Below are 19,585 nucleotides of genomic sequence, written 5' to 3'. Positions count from 1 at the left end.
AATTGGAACGCCGCAACGGATGAGATATATAAAGCCAGAAGCAGTTCTTCCAGTAAGGTCAGGGCGAGCAGTGCCGGGCCGTGCCAGCCTGTGCTGAGCTGTTCCGAGCCGAGCCGTGCCGAGTCCTGCCCCAACCCCCTGTGCCCACCCGGCCCAGCCCCGGCCCCAGAGCGCAATTCCCGCGGGGCAGCGCCCGGCAGCTCCCGCGCGCGATATGCAAATCAGCGGCCGCCGATTGGCTGCTCCGCGCGGCGGGAGCGGCGCTTCCCAGAAGGGGCGGGGCCGAGCGGCGCTGAGGGGCGGCTGTGGGGGACGGGGAGCCCCGGGGGAGGGGGGGGCGCTGCCCGGCTTCGTGCGGCCACCTCAGCTTGGGGTCAGCCCCAGCTTGGGGTCAGCCCCTTCAAACACCTCTGTGTGGAAGCCCTCCAAGCCCCCGGCTTCATGCTCAGACCAAACGTCCGAGAATCTTGCCCCTTTGTCACCAGAAGTGCAGAGCGGGTTCGGTTCATCAGCCTAACGATGGCAAAGCTCTCTCCCTCTCCTCTTTAATGCTTAATTCAGGCGTTTCGCAGTGTCTTTGGACCTCATTCTCCCCCTTATGCAGGCAACTGCGCTATGCCAAATGGGCGCAAAGCACTGCCAATGGAGGCTTGACTCAACGCCTGCTCCAGTTAATGGGAATCCTCCCACGGAAATCAATGGGATTTTGGTTCAGGCCCCAAAGTCAATGGGGAATTCAGACTGGGCAGGGTTTGGTGCCCAGGCTGCACCGCTACAAGTAAATATTCCAGGTACAAAGCCTTGGAGAATTTGGAAAGGGCTTTGTGTGTCACTTCTGGGGTGACCACAGCCTAGGCTGTTGAAGCAATCAACACATAGTGCCTAAGACTGTCCAGTAAGGAAGGCTTAAAACAAACCAGTCTGAGCTTTCCCCATTAGGCTTTTGAAGGGCTCTTACCTTTTAAAAACATGCTCGTGTTTTGTTTTGCCTCCCCCCCCCCCTTTTGTCCCAGCCTGACGGAACATGCAAACGTCTTTGGCTCTTTGTTCGTCCTTCCTCTAACCACCAGACCCCGATCTGTGTCAGGAGAGCTGAGCCTGGATCCCCGCTGCATTAATAAATAATTATTTGGCGCAAGGTGGGGGGCGCGGAGGGCTGTTATTCTTAGCAGCAGCAATGAAATTTCAGCAGCTGGTGACGTCAGTGCTAAAATGTCAGCGTGAAACAGGCTGGAACAAATTAAGAGCACAGCGTCGTCACCGCGCTGCCCTCCGCAGGGGCTGTGGTTGGGCGCTGCAGATGCAGCTCAGGGGACGGAGGGACAGGGGCTGGGGGGAGCTTCTCAGAAGCCTTTGAAAAGCAACAAGTCATCTCAGCCCCAGAAAGGTCAAGGGAGATGCTGCCCACTTCACTGCGTGAGCTTACAGCAGATTCCAGGAACTAATACAGAAAAAAATAATTATGACTGGCCACCTTCTAGTCACTGAGCAAGCCGGGCTGACTCCTTCTCTGATGTCACTCCGGTGACTCAAAGCGAAGAGGAACGTGGCACGAGATGCCTCGTGTCATGATGTGCTGCTTAAAAGAGGCCGACGTGCTTGGAGCAGAGGTGATGCTGAAGCGTTTTGTTACTTCCCTGAACTGTGCCACTGCATTCGAAGAATACCTCCAAGCTAACAAAAAATGCTGAAGTCGGGCACAGAGCTTCGACCAAACCGGCTGAAATTCCACAGCAGCGGCACCCATCCTCGATCTGGACAGGCTCTGGTTTAGGGAGGTTTTTTGGCTAGTCTTACGGCACGCTGCTGGACCCAATGCGGCCTCAGCACAGGGCAGTGGCTGGGAGGTGGCATCTCAGGGTCCCTTGGAGCCCTGCACCTCTTGGTCCCGCCTCGTCTGCAGGGCTCACGGGTGGTCGGGGCGGCTGTGACCGTCCTGCAAGGAAGGCTGAAAAGAAGTAGAGATTTGCTGGGTTAGTGTTTCTAGAAAACTGGTATGGGTGACGAAACCGCTCTAGAAAGCTAGTGTCGGTGACAAAGCCGCTCCGCGTTGTTTCGCTCCTTTCCAGAGCTGCTGCCGAGCTGGATGTGGTTACAGCAGACAGAGGAAAACGCACGGAGACATGTGCTTATCTATCAATCATGCCAGCTGCTTCTGGCATGCAGCAACCGGCTGACCACAGTCAGGAACAGAGGATGTAATCAGTTAGCAAAGGCACTCCTTTCTCAGCAAGGACGATAAGGATTGTTGGCAAGGCCGCCGAGAGTTACGGGAATAGAGGAATTGGCGAGCTGAAGTCACTTCCTATCAGCCGGGAGTCCCTGTGCTGGGAGCATTGTGTTTGCTTTCCTATTACGGCTCTCGCAGTTCGTCTGCATTCGTTCAGGCTCACAAGAGCACTCGCCCTGTCTCGGCAAACAGAAAGCTCTCGGCGAGACTGCCACGGGCTTGGGAGAAGGATCCGGGCCGGCTGTAAGCGCTGTGAGCTGCGGGAGCGATTCCTTGCCACATCCTCACACCAGCAAAACACCTTGCTGCGGGGAGATTTGCCCCTACAAAAAGTAAAACAGGCGTGACTTCATCAATGCAGGGAGGGGGCCCGTGCCAACAGAAACACTGCTTGGCCAACACAAACCCCGCTGCCAGCCGAGGGGCAGGCTGGCGAGTGTCAGCAACCCCCTCTTGTCAGCGCGGGAGGTTCCCCGCCAGTGAGATCACTCGGGGCTTTGCACCTCTCGCCCCAAAGCCTCACCTCCCGAGGGAGCAGCGCCCGTGCTGGCTGCACCTGTACCAACAGAGGATGTGCACCCGCTGGATGCGGGACCTGAACATGGGGACGGGTGCCAAAGCAGCCTGTGGAGGGGAAAGTTGCTGCGTCGGAGGGAGGCAACGCAGGTCTTGCCACTGTGGGGGTGCCTCGGGAGCAGCTGGGGTCCTCTCAGGGGTCCACTGCAGCCTGGCATGGCGAGGAGGAGGTGATCAGGGGCCAAAAAGGAGCGTGTTGTCCTTCTGGGGGCACCTCAGGGCTAATGAGGGGACTGGTAAAAGCCAGGGAGGCGACAGGCCGAGTGCTACCATAGTGCGATATCTAGTCCAGATTTCCTAGAGCTCTGTGTGTAGAGGAATTAAATGTCTCTGTAAGGAAAAAAACTTGTGCTTTTTGTCTCTTTTTTTTTTTGGATGTGGGTGTGAAACTGATCTCTAACATGAATCCTTGACAGACAGTCAGTGGAGAAAGGATGAATCTTTCCCGAACATGTTTGTAAATATCTCCCTATATTGTTCAGCCTCACCACTGCAGGAGACCCAAGATGATCTGTGATTTCTGCAATCTCATCTGAGAGAGCAAGCGAGTGATTCCATGTGGTAGAGACACAGCCTGTGAGTCACAGCCCTGAGTCACAGCGCCGGGACACTTCAGCATTCAGAAACACCAGTAGTGACAGAAATCAGGGCGATGAGCAAGCAGCTGTTACTCATTCTCAGCTGGACACCGTAAGCGTGTTTGTACCAGTCGGTATGGCTCTGGATCTCCTTTGTCTCCTCTTGCAGACCTGCAGTCATCTGGAGAGCGTGGTGATATGGCTCACTTAACGTGTGCCTCTGGGCACGAGATGATCAAGTCTTGTCTCTGGCTCCCAGACTGTCCTGCTTGACTCTATTAGTCTCAGCACAGAGCTATCGTGGTAATGTTCACTTCGGATTACTTCTTTCCTCTCTGGACATCAGCTCCCGTTACGGACATGGACGCACTGATCATCTCGTGGGGTTAGGCAGGATCCACGGAGAGTCTTTCCCTCTCCTGATCTCCATCCACCGACCCATGAGGTGGCAGTTTGGGTCAGAACAAGTCCCCAGGAAGCCCCATATTTGTTCAGCACCGGCCCTGCAACGCCTGTGCGACTGGTGGACTGAATTCTTTTCACGCCCCTCGGCTCTGGTGCGGGAAATGGTTTCCGAGAGACAAAGGCTCGGCTGTGTGCGTGCACGTGCGCGTGCGGCTGGGAGAGGGGAAGAATAAAAAAATCTATTTCCAGATGGTTGAAAGGACGCGTAGCACTTTGCTGTTGGCAAAAACAACCCCTTTCATTTTCAGGATGTGTAAGGCACAGAATCGCAGCTGGAAAAAAAAAAAAGAAAAACAGGCAGAAAGAGGAGCAGTGGGGTAAAAATAAGGATTACTAATGAAAAATAGCCCCGCCGTTACTTGGAAATCCGGCTGCTTTCTTTTTATTTGAACAGGGGGGAAACGTGCTTGCTGAGGAGGATCTTTGTAGAGCGGGTCCAAGTGTGTATCACCGCGTTTTCTTGTTCGCTTCTTTGCTTTGCATTCCCAGCTCCAGCCTCACAGGAAATTCGGTCCCTGGCAAGCTTGGGCTCCAGACAGGAAGCGTCTTGAGGAATTTCTTCCACGCAGGTACTCTGTTTGCTTGGAGGGAAAGCACGGTGGAGATATTTACCACGGCTGGAGCTGACTGGCAGGATATCGTGCACGTTGGTGGAGTGGCTGGGAGCGCTCCCTGCCTGCAGCCACCAGCGAGCCGTGTTCAAACACCGCGTGCCGCCCTGCCTGCCTGCCTGCGGGGAGAGCGGCCTCACAGCTGGGCCCGATTCCCCTAATCCCGACAGCAGCACGCCCCGACTGACGTCCCGGACACTCGCTGGTGTCAGAGTGTCAGAGAATCAGCTCTGGGCAGCAGGTTTCTAGCATGTGGCAGATCTGCCCTTGTGCTGTGTGCCTCTGAGCGGCTATTTTGGCAGGTGCCTGTGTCCCAAGTGGGTTGAGCCTCCTGCACCCCTGGGCTCTCTTCACACACCCTCCCACCTTTCTCTGTGGGCTGTGGGGAGCAGCGAGGGGCGGGCGAACCTTCAAGCCTCGAAGGGTCTCCTCTGCACCCTGCCCAGCCACGGAAACGTGACTGCGTGTGCCCCGCTGCGGCGTGGATGAGTTTTTTTCTGTTTGTTTCTGGGGCAGGAAGCGCAAGTGCAGAGCCTCCCACTTGATGCTACGGGTGGAAGAACAGATTCACAGACTCCCCTGCAGCGCTAGTGAAAATGCAGCTCTGGCCTTTGGTGCCCTTTGTTACATAAACACAAGGAGCGTAGACATATTAATCACCCTGCCATTGAGGGAGGAACAGAGCAGCAACCTCAAATGCCACCCACTCCCCATTCTCGCTCCCATTTGATGTTGCTATTTTAAGCCACACATTATTTCCTGCTGTGATTTTATTTTATTTTTTTTTTAAACCCGGCTTCTAATTCTGGCTCTGAGGTAAGCTGTGACATACGTATCCCTCCTCTCCCCCTCCCCGCCTTCCTCCTCCCCCGGCACCCACGTACTCTTTATCACCGTCTTTCAGAAACTCTCTCCGTGCCTCGTAAGCAGCCGGATCCTGGAGGTTAGTTCTTGACTGCCCGGAAAAAAAGAAACAAAAAATAAATACATCATCATCTCTCAGAAATGAGAGCTGCAGGGGAGAGAATCCACTGATGAGCCACGGCTTCGGCCCGGTGCTCATCTGATGGGAAAGGTCTCGCACCAGCGGCACCTGCCTCGTGGGGCAGGGGACTCAGGGCAGAGCTCAGCCCCTGCTCGTGGTGTCTCTCCTGAGCCTGCTCCTGGTGGCCAGCAGGCTGCTAGCCCCAAGGCAAGCCAGCCTCACACCAACAGCCTCACGCCTTGCCCTTCCTGCGAGGTGCTCTCGGTGCTGCTGCGCGTGCCTGCCAGGCTTTGCCGTGCTCCCAGCAGGCAAAAGTTTGTGCTTTCACAGCTTGGCTTCCACGCAGCTCCCTCGGGAGGGCTGAGGAGCCACGTCCCATCCCAAGAGAGAGACGCACGCGAGCTCTGCACGGTGCAGTGCTCAACTGGAAGCAGCGAGGAGAGGGCTGCAGCCCGCACAGCCAGGCCACCACGGCCCTCAAACCCTTGCCTGCAAAGCGCCAATTTCCAGTGGAAGGGAGGGAGGGAGGGCAAAGGGCCCGGCTCACAAAACGGAGTGATCACAGCAGAATAAAATGAGTGTTTTTTGTTTCTTTTTCCAGCCTGCCACGTCCCCACGGGCAGCTATTTTAAAAGTTCTTGCAGAATAGCGTATCCCACAACAGCGGGGCTGGGGAATTTCCCCCCCCTGGAGACGAGACCTCAGGAAGGATTCTAGTAAAGGGCCTTCACAGAACATCCCCCGTGCTGGGGCGGCACGCCCAGCAGCTGGCAGCACCCCGGGGGAGCTGTGTGGGATGAGGACGGCTCCCCAGGGACCCAAGCTGCTGCCGCTGTCCTCGCAGGCACAGCCCCTCAGCCCCTTGGCCTGTGCAGATGAGGTGAGAGCTGACGGGATGAGGTTGGCTCATGCCGAGCTTCACCCGCTTGCCAGCACCATCCTGTGGGCTGGCTGCTACATCCACGCAGCCCCAAAGCCTCTCTTTCCTTCACCATTTGCCTTCGCCGGCCACTGCTCCTCACCCCGGCAGCTCAGCCGTGGCTCGTCCAGGCCAGGAGAGGCTGGGGAAGATGTTCCAGCGCGCTGTGATTAGATCTGCTCCTCCCAGGGCACTTCAGCGGGGTTTGCTCCTTTTTCTCATTCCGCACAAGGTTTTAAAAGGCTGTGTTTGTAAACAGCAAGCTCCATCTCGCTGCCTCCAGGGCATTGGGCTGGAGGCCAGGGAGGGATCTAAGAGACGACGGCAGACAGTTTTAAGAGGCTGTGGCGTCCGATCGCCGCCCGGGAGAGGGCACGCCTTGCAGTTAATAACCGCGGTGTCGGGAGTCACCTGCAGCACCGGCAGGTCTCAGCGCTATTTTGTGGCTCCCTGAGGCCCAGCTTGGCTTTTACTGCAATGACCTCTGAGGGAAACGCTGGCTGTCCCGAGCCAGCCCTGCCAGAATCCACGGGGAGTAACGCTGCCTCAAACGCCTGTAGGAGACCAATGCCCCGCGATGATCAAGCAGCACGGCGGACGTGTGTTTGCACTTGACACGGTGCTGGTTAAATATTCGCCTTGTCCCACCTCTCCTTCCCGCAGATTTGGGGAGCTGGGTCACGTACGGGGACGTGGGCGCTCCTGTCCTACCGGGGAGGCGAGGGCCTGCTGTGGCTTGGCGCCTGGTCACCAAGCACAGGCGAGGAGCGAGCTCAGCCAAGCACAAGCCCGAGCCTGTCGGTGTGTCCAGAAGTGCTTCTCCCCACATACCTTCCCAGCAGGCACACGCTGGAGCTGCCAAGCTCCCAGGAAGGTGAGAGCCTGGAACGCTTCTGGTGGTGTGGGCAGAGCGGGCAGCGCTAACGCCCTCAGCACCCAGGCTCGTGCTTCCCTGTACAGCTGCAGCCACCGTGCCCTGCATCCCGAAGGCCCAGAGCTGGGACAGAGGGAAGAGGGACAGAGCTGGGAAGAGGGAGGGAAAAGCCTTGAAGGATGGCTCCTTTAAGGGAGGAAGCCAAGAGGGCTGTGAGGGAAGGGAGCTCTGGAAGCTGTTTTTCGCTCAGCGCCTCAGGGGCTGGTTACTAAATTTGGTTCCTGGGCTTAAATAATGCAGCATGGCAGAGCCCAGTGGGTTTGAACGTTGTCATATCCACATAATCCTCTCCTAGGTGGCTGAGATCCCTTGTTCTCTGCCGCTGCTATCTGCACAGGAGTTTGAATGCGATGTGAAACATCATCTTAAATAATTATAACTAGCAGAGAAGAGCCAAAGCTGCAAAGTCCCATCAATTTCCAGAGTGCTCCGTCTATCTGTGTAATTTCTAAGGTGCCAATCACCGAAGCATCCAAGCACTGTCTCATCTGGATCCGAACTCCGTTGGTGCTCATGGAGGCTCGAACCTCAGCGTTTCATGCGAGCCCGTCTCTAATGAGCAAGCCCAGGGACAGAGCTGCACACTGCGGACAAACGAGCTTCTCCGTGCTGTTGAGGTCTTTGTGATTTACTGACCAAAAGTCCAGTCAGTGGCTGGAGGAGTCAGGACCTCACGGTCACTGCTGGCCCGGGAAGGATTAAATCCTCTTCCCAGCACTGCCCAGCCATGGGGCGAGATGCAGCCACCCCTCCTTGTAGGTCCAAGGCTCCCCGTGCAGGGACGAGGGAGGAGCATGAGACAGGAGCCAGCAACGTGGCTTTGCACCACGCCGGAGAAGGGGGAAGAGCGTGACGTCCCCAGCTGTCTCCCAGCTGACCCACTGCCCCCTGCTTCCTGCAGACGTGGTGAAACACACCAAGACCTGCCGGGTGACCTCTCGCTGCGAACACAGCGAGCATTAACAGTGGCGAAGGGACTCACCCCGCTGAGCATACTGAACACACCTGGAATGAAAATGGATTAAGCCTTTCCTTCATTACCAGGGAAACAGTATTTGTTCCTAATGAGGATCTGCCAGGTACAGAGCTACTTCCCTCCCCGATCCGGTGTGACGCTTGACAGCAGGTTTTCACGGCAGAGGTTTCTGGGAGAGATGCTTTCCAAACCCCATTTGCAAGCACCACATCCGAGTCCCTACAGAAGAGTCCTCTCCCTGCCTCCCCCATTGATCAGCCCTATCCTCCTTCCCCCATGACTGCCGGGGTATTTTTAGTGATGTTGAATAAATACATGTTAAATATTTCTCCATTAGTGACATGTCAGAAATTAAAATGACATTAGCTGGAAAGCCTGCAGCAAAGCCAGCTTCATCTAGGGCACTTGCACACAGCTGCCCAAGAAGCCAGGAACAATGCTAGCACAAAAGTCCTCTTCCTTTAATCCATTCTTATTCTCTGCAGACCCTTCCTGCTCCTTTCTCCCCATAAATCCTAACACTATCTTCTTCTGCTGCTTACTCACCAGCTACCCCCGAGCCTCCCAAGCTTTATGCCTGAGAAGAATCTCTGGGTGATGAGGTTTAATCCTCTGCAGTCACAGACATCACATTAAGACATTTCTTGAGCCCCCAGTCAAGGGGGTTGGATTTTTTTGGGCGCTTGCTAAGTCCACCATATAGCAACTCCAAAACTGCTTCCATAGCTGGAAGTCAGTGTATCTGCAGTTAGATTTCTCCACCCATACCCACAGCTGTGTTCATCTTATTCCATTTAATCTCCACTCTCCCGCGTACGCTGTCTCCTCACCTCAGCTAGCCTTCGTCCCTGACCTTAAGCCATGCCCACCGTCAGGCACCCTGCTCCTTTATTTCAAACCCTATTCCTCCCTAGACACCACGCCTCTCCCCCACTGCTTGCGTTGCTTCACTTCTCCCCCACCCCATGCTTCCTCCCTCCCTTCTCACGACCACCCCCCTGTCCTTTTCCTGCTCTGTGCCCCTCCTCAGCCTGCCCTGTCTCCTTGTCTCATCCATCTTCCTCCCAGATGGACATCTCTGCTGTCTCTGGTGGTTCAGGCAAACAGCTCGCATCTCCTCCGAGTTGCCCAAGGCAGGAGCTTGCTCTCCTTTGATGCTGCTCCCTCAGGTGCCTGGTGTGGATCAGCTTGGCATCCAGAGCGTGGAGAGAAGCCTGCACAATGCCAACAGCCCGCGCACCGTAACAGGAGAAGGTCAGCTCGGGAGCTCTGTCACAAGGCAGCCCCGGATAATGGATGAGGTGAAGCTTGAGGTGGAAGACACTGACAGACTGCAGCTATCAAGCAAGCAAAAATATTTATAGCTGTGAACTGCAGGGTGACTGATTGTGCAGGGCAGGGAAAAGCTGCCATTAGGGAAGAGGGAAATTGCAAAACAAACATCCCCTTTGGGTATTTAGTAGCACACCCAAAAGATTAACATTGATTATACCTCCCTATTAAGGAGCAAGATACTAATGCTGCTTTCATTAACCAGGTGGGCTCCGGATCCTTGGCTGCTTCCCCCCAGGTATCAGGTGAGACATCAGGGCTGGCGTTCCCTGTGGCATAAGGTTGGGCTCTGCTGGTTAGCAGGCTTACCCTGAGGCCCTGCTCTTCAAAGGTAGTTAGGTTTCAGGCAGCTGACATTTTTTAGATGCTTAAATCTTTCGGGGCTCTGAGCCTTAGGAGCTAAGAGGGCGACTACGAGACACCAGATTGCCTGGTTCCAGTCTAGTGAACGTCAGTCCTGCTGGATAAATGTTGCTGTTAAATATCTGCACGATGTCAAATCCTTCTCCGAGGCTAGGTCACGCTGCAGTTGCCTGGTGTTGCCTCTCTTTACCCTTTCTTTCTGGAGGAGCGAGTGATAGCCAGTGTCAAACTCCCAATAATGGCTTTGACAGACCGTGTGGAACCGAAATCATTTGATAGCTATTAATTCCTTCAGACAAGCCAGCCTGCTGCTTGGTGGGTGTTTTGTTTCACCTGGGGGGCGGGTCGGGGACATGGGGAGAATTGGTGCCTTTCCCAGACTTGCACAATGACAGGCTTGGAAGTAGGCCCTGTGCAATTTCAACTGCTCCGCGTTGCAAGCATCGGCTTCGGGGCTGCTCACTTTTTGTTATGGCAGGGGAAGGAGGTGCAGGGAGCAAGCTGGCTGCTGTGGCTCGGATGCTGTGGGATTTTAGCAGCTCAGTGGCCTTTTCGTACCGGTTCTGAAGTCACAGGTTTCCCAACACTCGGCAGTCAGTGAGGGTTGCACGCAGGTAACACCTCTGTTCCACGGTGCAAGAAGCCTGCGGAGACAGGAGCAGGAAGAAGAGGTTGAAGAAATTGCTTCCTCCACCAGTCTCCTGCCTAACGACCTGCCTGAAGAATTACGCGGAACTCAGACCCTTCCTCCAGGCCAACGCTTCCCAGAGGGAAGGGAGATATCCTAGTAATGGAATAGACTCCTTCCGCAGGCTTGCGACCAGTCCTTCATTAATGACAGGATCTGATCCTCCCCTCCCTCCCAGCTCAGCACCTTTAATCTCTCTGGAATCGAGCCAGGCCTCTCCGATCTAGGAAAGCAAGGGACTGGCTTTCTCCGGTGAAGCTCTGAGCCAGGAGAAGCTCCTGTTTGTGCACCACCGCAGTCCCACTGAGAGCTGGCTTGCTGTGTGCTGTCATCGTTGTGATTACAGAGCACAGCTGGCCCGCATCACTTTCTGATGGTCATGTTTTAGGTCAGTTCGGGGTTTGTAGTCTGAGCACCTGGGATTTGATTAAAAACCCCTGTGATAAGGAAGTCTTTAAGAAGTTGCTCCACCAAATTTTGTAGTTTAGCAGTTCTGCTGGAGCAGGCAGGGGTGGTATGGTGGGTGCAGTCCTTTGCTGTTTCCGCAGGCAGAATGAGGCAGCCCTGTTTTTAAGGATTCAGGTAAGGCTGCTGGGGAAAGCCATCCCGGGGGGAAGACTCCAGTCGCCTGAAGAGCGAGTAGTAAAGTGAGTGGGTGTGAACAGAAGTGCCTGAAGCTGTTTTATTACATGCCCGGTGCCTTGCTCCCCAGGGAAGAGCTCCCAGATAGTTGCTGGTTTGGTTGGCCCCTGCCCTTTAATCTGAGTGTGCCCAAATGGGCCGGGGGCTTTATTTTTGTATTACGCGTTGCTTTCCTCCCACTCGCTAGAGCTTTCCTCCTATATGCCTGTGGCTGCTTTTGATGCTTCTCTCCCCTCTCCTGGCCTCTCTGTTGGGCAAGCTTTGTGGTTTGCCACCTTTCCTTGCTTCTTTTCCTACATCTTTGATGGTACAAGAAAGCTTCTGGTTGTTTCTCTGTTTGCGTTTCACTCTCTGTGGGGTTGTGTTTGATGTGCTAGGAAAATAGCACTTTGGCTCTTTTGAGTCCTATTCAGTAGCAAATTAAACATCTAATAAGGAGTGTTTCAGCAAGTGAATGCAAGGAATAATGTGAAAAGGATCTGTTCATTCTTCATATTTCTCAGCGTCATGAAGACAAAGATATTTGCTATTTCCCCTCACGATAAAGCTATCGGCTGTATTTACTTTGTACTCTGTTCTTAGGTGACAAATTTTATCTGACAATTTCCACGAGCCTTGCCAGTGCTATTTATTTAAATAAATTTCACATTTGCTGCTGTGCAAAAGGCAATTCTCTCCCTTTTGCAGCTTGGGAAGCCAGAGTACTTAAAAGCTAATTAGCTTTTGCAAAACTGTAGCATAAACCAGCCTTAAGAAGGAGAACATGAACCTCGCAGTCCAGCTTACCCCTTTCATCACCTTCGTTAGTGGTGTGTTCTCCTCCTCCAGTTAACCAGCATTCTGATTCTACTTGAGGTCATGATCATAAAAAGATCCGATTGTTGTTTTAAGCATCTATAATTAAAATGTGTGCCTACATGGTGACCTTCCTCATGATGATCCAGCCCCTGTGCAGGTGCTAAGATGCTTGCTGCTGCATTGAAAACAATGAGGCTCAGGGGTTCAGAAATGTGACTGAGGGTTTGGGAAATGAAAGCCCATCCTGTAATCCCGTTTTTTTGGTTCTTATGGCCTTGTTCTGAGCCTTAGACAACGTGTTTCCCTGGTTGTTTGCCCCCATCAAGATTCCTAGGGTTTGGAGGAGGTGGTGGCACTGTGCAGGTGACCTGTCCATCTGCTTGTGGGTTAACTCTGTCACCACAGACCAGGCTGTTCCCTGGAGTTTGGATAACAGTGTCACAGCTTTTTTTTTCTCTCTACTAGCTTATGCTGTCAAAAATATGCGATCACCCCTTTTCAGTAAGGGAAACAGCTGCAAACTGCAAAACAGGAGTCGGAATTGTCTCTGTGGTGTGCAATGGGTCTAACGTGCCTTTCCTGGAAGAATCCCACTCTGCCCTAGGTGGCCTGGGGACACTGCCGAGTGCCGGCTGCGGCGCTTCCCGTAACCCAGCGGGGCTGGAAGGGGCAGGCACTCGGCGAGCCCTGACAATGGGAAAACTCTTGGCAGGGGCTTGCGAGCGGCCCCGGTGTCCCAACTCCTGACGAGAAACGGGCTGCACCGCCGCCCGGCGATGTGGTGGCGTTTCGAGGGAGCTGCGGGCTCCTTGGGGTGTCCCCGCTGGGGGTGACAGCGCCCTATGTGTGTGTGTTTGTGGCGTCCCCTCAGCCCTGCCCCTCGCCCCGCCGAGCCGCCTCAGGGCGGGCAGCCTCGCCCCGGCGGCCGTTACGGCCGTTACAGCCGTTGCGCGGGCCCGGGCGGGCGCTGCTGCGAGCCGCTGCTGCCCCCTGGCGGGAGCCCGGGTGGCTTGGGGGGGGGGGGCGGGTTGTGAGGGGAGCCCCGTGCCCATCCGCAGCCGCTTTGGGTTAGGGAGATTCACACAAATCTCAATAAAAGTGGCTCTCCAAACACCTCTGAGCGTGGAGGAACCACGCGCAACGAAGTTGTGAAAATTGACCCCCAGGTTTTCAGTGATTCAGGGGAAAATTGCCTGGGAAGGCAGAAACTCGAGGTTAATCCGGAAGGGAGGGATGAAGGCGCTTGGAAGCCAGGACTGCTGATCAGTAGTCAGCCAGCAGTGTGAACGCCTATCCACCATGCTCCTGCCAAGAAATCCTTCCTACACAGGCCAAACTTGATACTTTTTCCTGATATAAGTACATAAAGTTCTACAGAAGTATATACAGATAGTATATAAGTGTACACATCGATACTGTATGTGATACAGATTCTGGACACATGGATGCCAGCAAGTGTTCAGGGGTGCTATATCTCCATTGCCTATGAAGCTATGAGCTGATTCCTGTTAATTTATTCTTGCCATGGGTTTGGCCCGTGCCAGTTCACACTCTTCCAGACAATTCCCAGGCATGGCTCAGGGAGTCAGCGTGGGCCAGGGGCTGTTCCCAATAACCACTTTGGATCAGACTGTCTTGCTCGAAGGATTAAAGAGTTTAATGTTATGGGTGCAAGCCATCCTGTGCCAGGGGCCTCGGTGCCAGAGAACAGTCCTAGGCACGTTTAATTTACTGGTATAGACGTAGTCTGGGAGCCCAAGGGATTAGGCAGGGGTTTAAGGGTTGCATGCCTGGACTTAGATGCTTGATTTCTCCCGAGATCCATTTTATGGAGCATTGTGTTTTTTTGTGGACATGGGCCTTGGTTCTTTAACTCTTCTGCCACCTTAGCTAAAAAGCATGGACTCCTGGTGATAATGATCTTTTAGAGATTTTTTTTTCCGAAATAGCAGACACTGTGGAAGGTAAAGAGTGTTGTAATTACACCGTTGTATCATCACTGCCATCGTGACAGTGGCATATAACAACAGTGAACTCTGTTTAATTAACATTTTGTTATATTTTTAGGAACAAAGGTACCCGAAACATAAGAGGGAAAAAATAATAAAAACATATGAAACAGCAATTTTTCAAAGGCTGCCTAATTTTCACTAGGCTGTGTAGAAAAGAGCTTTCTTTGCCTTCAGGTTAAACCTGGAGATTGTAAGATTACGCTAATTTTTCTATATGAAATCACGGGAGGACTGGATAGATTTTGCAGAGGAACACCACTGCAAATGTATTCAGTTGTACCAGTCCTGGTGGTGTAACGTCTCTTGGGAATGGTGCTGTTGAATTTTCATTGTGTGAGTGGCGCAGAAAGGTGTCTGACAGCTGCAAACCGACGTTTATGTGCAAGAACGTAATTTCTTCGGTGAGGATGAGAATTACAGCGCTCCAAGTCGCCTGACCCACCTGTCTGGTCTAATCATAGCTCTATTCTTGTACCTCTTTCAGGCTGTTAACCTCTTTGACTCTTACTATAGCCCGAGCTTCATTTCTATCAACGCAGACACCACATTAGCATCAGAATACGTAGGTCAGGGCTTGGTGATGAGCAGTGACATAATGAGTATCTTGTTACCTGTGTGAGTCTGGTGGGACCACCACTGCACTATGCGATGCATGACTTGGGTATCCGTCTGTCCCACCCACAGCCTGCTCAATGTGCATGTACGCATTGGGATGGCTCTGGTGCTGTGGTGATGATTTGCTGTCGTTCTTGTTCTTTGCCACACAGCTATGTGGGTCTCCCAGAGGCTGAATCCCAGGCACCTGCTGCGTGTGCTCCTATGTGAGGTGTGAGCAGGCTCACCTGGGGGAGCTGATGCTGTGTGTCTGGGCTCATTGCTCGCCTACCAGGGACCCAGGACACAGCTGAGTAGGAAAAGTTTTTCAGAAACAAACTCCAGAAAACTATCACTGAATAAATCTAGCAATGCTGGCCGTGGTGTGGAAGCTAAGACAATTTATTTCTGCGTTGCCTCACCCGAGTGCAGTCAGGTTGTGTAGAGGCCCTGCTTCTGAACCCGTTGAGGGCCAGGACCCTGGTGGCAGGCTGTGACAAGTGCAGTGCCCCTCACACAGTGCTGGGCAACGAGAAGGCAGCCCTGGGTGGGATTTGGGGACAGTATCCCGGGCTGTAAGGGCTGAGGAAGGGAGCATGTGGAGCTTGGGATCGTGCCCCTGGCTGCCTGCCTGGGAGCCACCCAGACCTTTGGCTAGCAAGGCGCAGCTTCCTGCTAGGTGCTTGCGTATGTGCTCGTCAGCCCGAAGCGGCTCCGAGCTGCTCTGTGGCAATCCCAGTTCCTGCCATCAGCCCACGGGAACTCAGAGCTGGGAAAACCCCCAAGCGACTCACCCACCCGCCAGGCCTGGCTGGGAAGGGCTGAGCTGCTGTAGAGGCCAAGTCGTGGTCTCTTGTGCCCTCTGGGGACGGCTGGTGTGTAACACAGGCAAGATGAATGAAGCCTGCACGGCTTCTCACTGGGTTTCTCCCAGCCGGGGACCCTCCGTGGGTCAGGTTTATAGGACAGGAGCCAGCCAGCCGCTGCCCCTGCTCTGACAGTGCCTCCTAGCTCAGAGGCTCTACCCTAGGAGCAAAGGGACGTCAGGGAGGAGTGTGTGGTAAAATGTCCGTGACATTATTCCGCTCCCATCCCTTCTCCTGCCCCCTTTTCCTACTAATTTTAGTGCTAGCGTGCTTGCATGCAGAGCTTGCTGTTTCTGATCCCGAACTCATTTCCTCCTTCCCAAGGCCGTTTTCATCCTTGTTTATACAGCCACGCTGCCTGCAGAACTGTTCCAACTGGGATTTCTGGCAGAGAGCTTGCCAGTAACTGTCCATAGTTGTAAGAAACCGATAAAGGTTTCAGCATTTGGCCCTGGCTTTTAGAAGAGCCTGGGGAATGCACAGATGCAGTGTGCTGTCAGAGTTCAGAAAGCAGAGGACAGATGACAGGCTTGTGACTTGTTCTTGTTAGAGAAGTCTTCCTTGGCAGGTTTAGTGATCTAAGCCTTTGGGGCAGAGGCTTCTGAGGACAGGTTGCCTTGTTCTCCTCCTCCAAGTGCCATTTGACTGGGTGCTCGGACCCCTTCTGCTGGCTTCTGGCTGGTTTGTGGCCACAGACCCTGAGTCATGAGAACACTCTTTGTTTCTCCAGCTATTTTAAGGGCCATGTGTTTTACTTCCGAGCCTTCCTCTGAGGACTCTGCTATATTTTTACTGCTGCAGAGGTCTCAGGCAGTACTTGTGTGTCTCTCCCCAGCCTTCCCTGTCGCACTAAGAGCATCTCCACAGCACAGGTTTGCCCGATGGCTTCAGTGGACACAGAACTGTTGTCCCCTGACTGAAGAGCTGGAGGTGGGGTATGTGAGGCTGCTGGGCAGTCCTGGCAGTTCTGTGAGGCATCACTGGTGTCCAGCTGGTATTTTCTTATGGAAATTTGAGAGCTCTGGCCAGGCCTGCATGAGGCACTGTGGCCAGGAGCCCCCCAGGCTGGCTCAGCCAGGTCACAGCATGAGTGCAGCCAGGCTGTTCGCACCGAGGCACCCTGCTCATGCCAGGGATGAACTGCAAGGCAGCAGGATCAGACTTGCTCCTTCTGGAAATTCTTCCTGGAATTTCTTTCCCCAGTGAATATGAACATGGCTTTTTTTCCCACTTTCCTTGGAAGTACAGAAAATGCTCATAAAAGCAGATTTAGATGGGGTGCCCAGCTAGAGGAAGTGGGAACCCTCTTTGATGTCAAAAGCTGTCTTGTTTATACACTTGGTATGAGCCCAGAGGCTGTCTGGGCAGCCGGGAAGCTCCAGACAGGAATTTTCCCCCATCAAACTAGCAACCATAATAATATTTTACCCTTCTGCAGAGAGCGAGTGCTTGTTTCCTAGTGCTCTTTCTTCTGCAGGAGCCTGGGTCTCTTCTCTCTGATGCTGCCCTTCTGTAGTTTGAGGTTTCTTGTCTTTGACCTAAGGACTTTGAGTCTGAGGCAGCTGATGAGTAGGCTGTCCCTCTCTGGGGGGTGGGATGTACAGACTGGATGGTCCATGCATCTCTAGACTGACCGCATGGCAGGGCTCAGGACTGCTCTGTGATCCCAGCTTGGGATTGTTACCATTGAGGTGTTTGAGAAGAAACAGACATCAGGTGGTTGCAGTGAAAGTATTTGGAGCAGAGGAGGTCAGAGACCCTTCAGCCAGAAGTCATCGTTCCTTTTTGCTTGCTTTTCGAGGAGCCAGGCTGCCCTGCTGCCCTGGGAGTGCTCCCATGCACCCCACAGCCCCGTAGGTCTCATGGGGTCCCTTCGGGGTCCCCTTTTGCAGAGAAACAAATGTTGGCAGCACCAGCTAAAGAAGCATGGTGTAAAGTGTGATGGCAATGCTGTCTCTCCCTGGTTCTCAGTGCCTTAGCCACATGCTGACTTTCCAATTGGCCCTAATCATTTGTGGGGTGAGAGCAGGCACCAAGGGGATCGATTATAACAGGTATGGGGCTGCCCAGCAGTGCTGTTAAGAGGATCATCTTTTTCTTACTGCACTCATGTGGCCTGTGCTGGCATGGTCAGCACTTCTCTGTCAAATCTAGCTGTTAAGGTGACAGCGGCCTCTTTCCACCTGTGGGCACCTGTAGCCCGCTGTGAATGGCTGGCAGCTGGCTCGTGGACAGAGCCCGGTGCCCTTTGCCATGCAGAATGCCCCAGCTGCCTCTTTCCTCAGTTGTACTGTTCTGCAAACAACTCTCATGACTTTTATGGGCTCTCTGCTTTCTACCGACACACGCTGAACTGCAGCTGAGGCAGCTGGAGGATGGCCCTGCTTGGTGGCACCGTTCAAGACGTGCCCGGCTTTGGGCCTACGTCTCCAGGCTCAGCTTTCACCCCGCTTCTGCCTTGCTGCTCTCCCTTGGCAAGCGGATGCTCCTTCTGTGCCCGGCACTGGCTGCAGCTCTGCTCTTCCTCTCGGACATCACCCACAATGAGAGGAGATGGATGGATTTTTTCTTACAGCTCACCCATCTCCTTTTCCTGGTGTAATAAGGGGCGATGCCCAATAGATGGCACTTGAGGCTCTTCCCAGATGGGGCACGCTCCTGTTGAGGCACAGGGGAAGGGAGCCCGAGGTGTGCATCATCCCCAGGTGGTTTCCAGGGGGTGAAATCAGCGCCCCTTTCCTCGTGAGCAGGCTTGGCCGGGCCTGCCTGGTGGGGCCTTCTGCACCCACACACTCCTGATCTCACATCTCATGGCGTGAGCGGTGCACAACGGGGAGCACAGGGTGCAGAGGCGTTGGGTTGTCCTCCCGGCACAATGGGTAACAGCTCGGAGGGATCTCTGCGTTAAATTAATCCTCACTGCACTGTCTGCACCCACCCTGCTGGTCAGGATCCTCTCTGAGGAAGGTGGAGGAAGCTGCAGCACCTCAAGAGCTAATGCAGTTCTCCAGGAGTGTTTTCTCCATGCCAGCAGCAGGCAGTGACACGTGGGTTTTGTGGAAGCGAAGCAGGATCCTGCCACAGCCCTCTTGCTTTCTCTGTCACCACAATGCAATGTGTTCTTGCAGGGGAAGCTTGCCACCCACCTTCCTTTGGTTCCTGGCAGCAAAGCCAGGAACTTAAACAGGTTTTTGAGCAATGCTTGAGCAGGCGTGTGGCCTTGTCATAAATGTTATGCAATGAATTTTTCATGTTTTTATCAACTGACCAGAGGAAACTTGGCCTCTCTGAAGGGGTTTGAGATTTGGGTTTGGTTTGAACCCAGTGTTCAGATCAAAACCCCAGGAGTGAGAAACCCACAGGAACCAAAAAGCCAAGCAAACTGATCACGTGAAATGCTTGGGAAGCGAAACCACTGAATTTTGCATAGCTCCAGCAGTGTGATCTGGTAACAGGCTAGGTTACACGCCGGGGCAGTCTGGGAGCATGCAGCCAGGGGCCAGGAGGTACAGCTCGTGTTCTTGGATCTTCCATGGCTTTCCGCTGTGACCTTCAGAAAGTCACTTCAGAAACTAATTTTCCCCAGTCTTAGTTTTCTCCATTGGAAAAAGGAGAAAACTTGCTCCTGGAAAGTATTTTGCTATCCTTGGGTAGAAGTTCCTTGGTAATATTCTGCAGTCCGTATGTGTGTTTCTGATGCATGGTGCAGCAGCACAACCCACTGCGCCCAGCTCGTGTGTCGAGTCTCGTTTTTGGGGCAGGGATTGCATGAGGAGGAAGAGCTGTGGCAATGGGGCTTCTTTTACTTCAGGGCTCTGCAGCTGCTTGTTGCTGGCTGCAGCAGTGCATCCCTGTACTGTGTTCAGAGGAGATGGATTCTGAGTTACCAGGCTTTTGGATGTACCTTAGTTATCAGCTAGGGGTCAGGAGTAACTCATACCTCACAACAGATGTGCTGCTGCATGCCTATATGGAGGATTTCTGCTTTCCTCTGGCCTCTTCTTCTCTGCTGTCAG

General features: G+C 53.7%; 1 protein-coding gene and 1 long non-coding RNA gene across 2 annotated transcripts in view; one reads left to right on the top strand and one right to left on the bottom strand.

Annotated features, from left to right (window-relative positions):
- Window positions 1-4,083: 4,083 nt before the first annotated feature.
- LOC137853830 (uncharacterized) lies at window positions 4,084-11,039 on the bottom strand. Its single transcript, XR_011094746.1, has 2 exons — window positions 10,844-11,039; window positions 4,084-10,613 (listed from the first exon to the last, which is right to left on the bottom strand). It is a non-coding gene; the product is annotated as an uncharacterized lncRNA (long non-coding RNA).
- Window positions 11,040-11,084: 45 nt separating this feature from the next.
- LOC137853827 (uncharacterized) overlaps window positions 11,085-19,585 on the top strand; it is a 61,267-nt gene continuing 52,766 nt past the window's right edge. Inside the window, exon 1 of the mRNA XM_068676623.1 lies at window positions 11,085-11,239. Within this exon, the coding sequence (XP_068532724.1) occupies window positions 11,174-11,239 (66 nt within the window). The 5' untranslated portion in view covers window positions 11,085-11,173. The remainder of the gene's footprint in view (window positions 11,240-19,585) is intronic.

The sequence above is a fragment of the Anas acuta genome, chromosome 3 (assembly GCF_963932015.1).
Source record: "Anas acuta chromosome 3, bAnaAcu1.1, whole genome shotgun sequence".
NCBI lineage: Eukaryota > Metazoa > Chordata > Aves > Anseriformes > Anatidae > Anas > Anas acuta.
The sequence above is the reverse complement of the archived record's forward strand: the minus strand, read 5'-3'. Positions and strand labels throughout refer to the sequence as shown.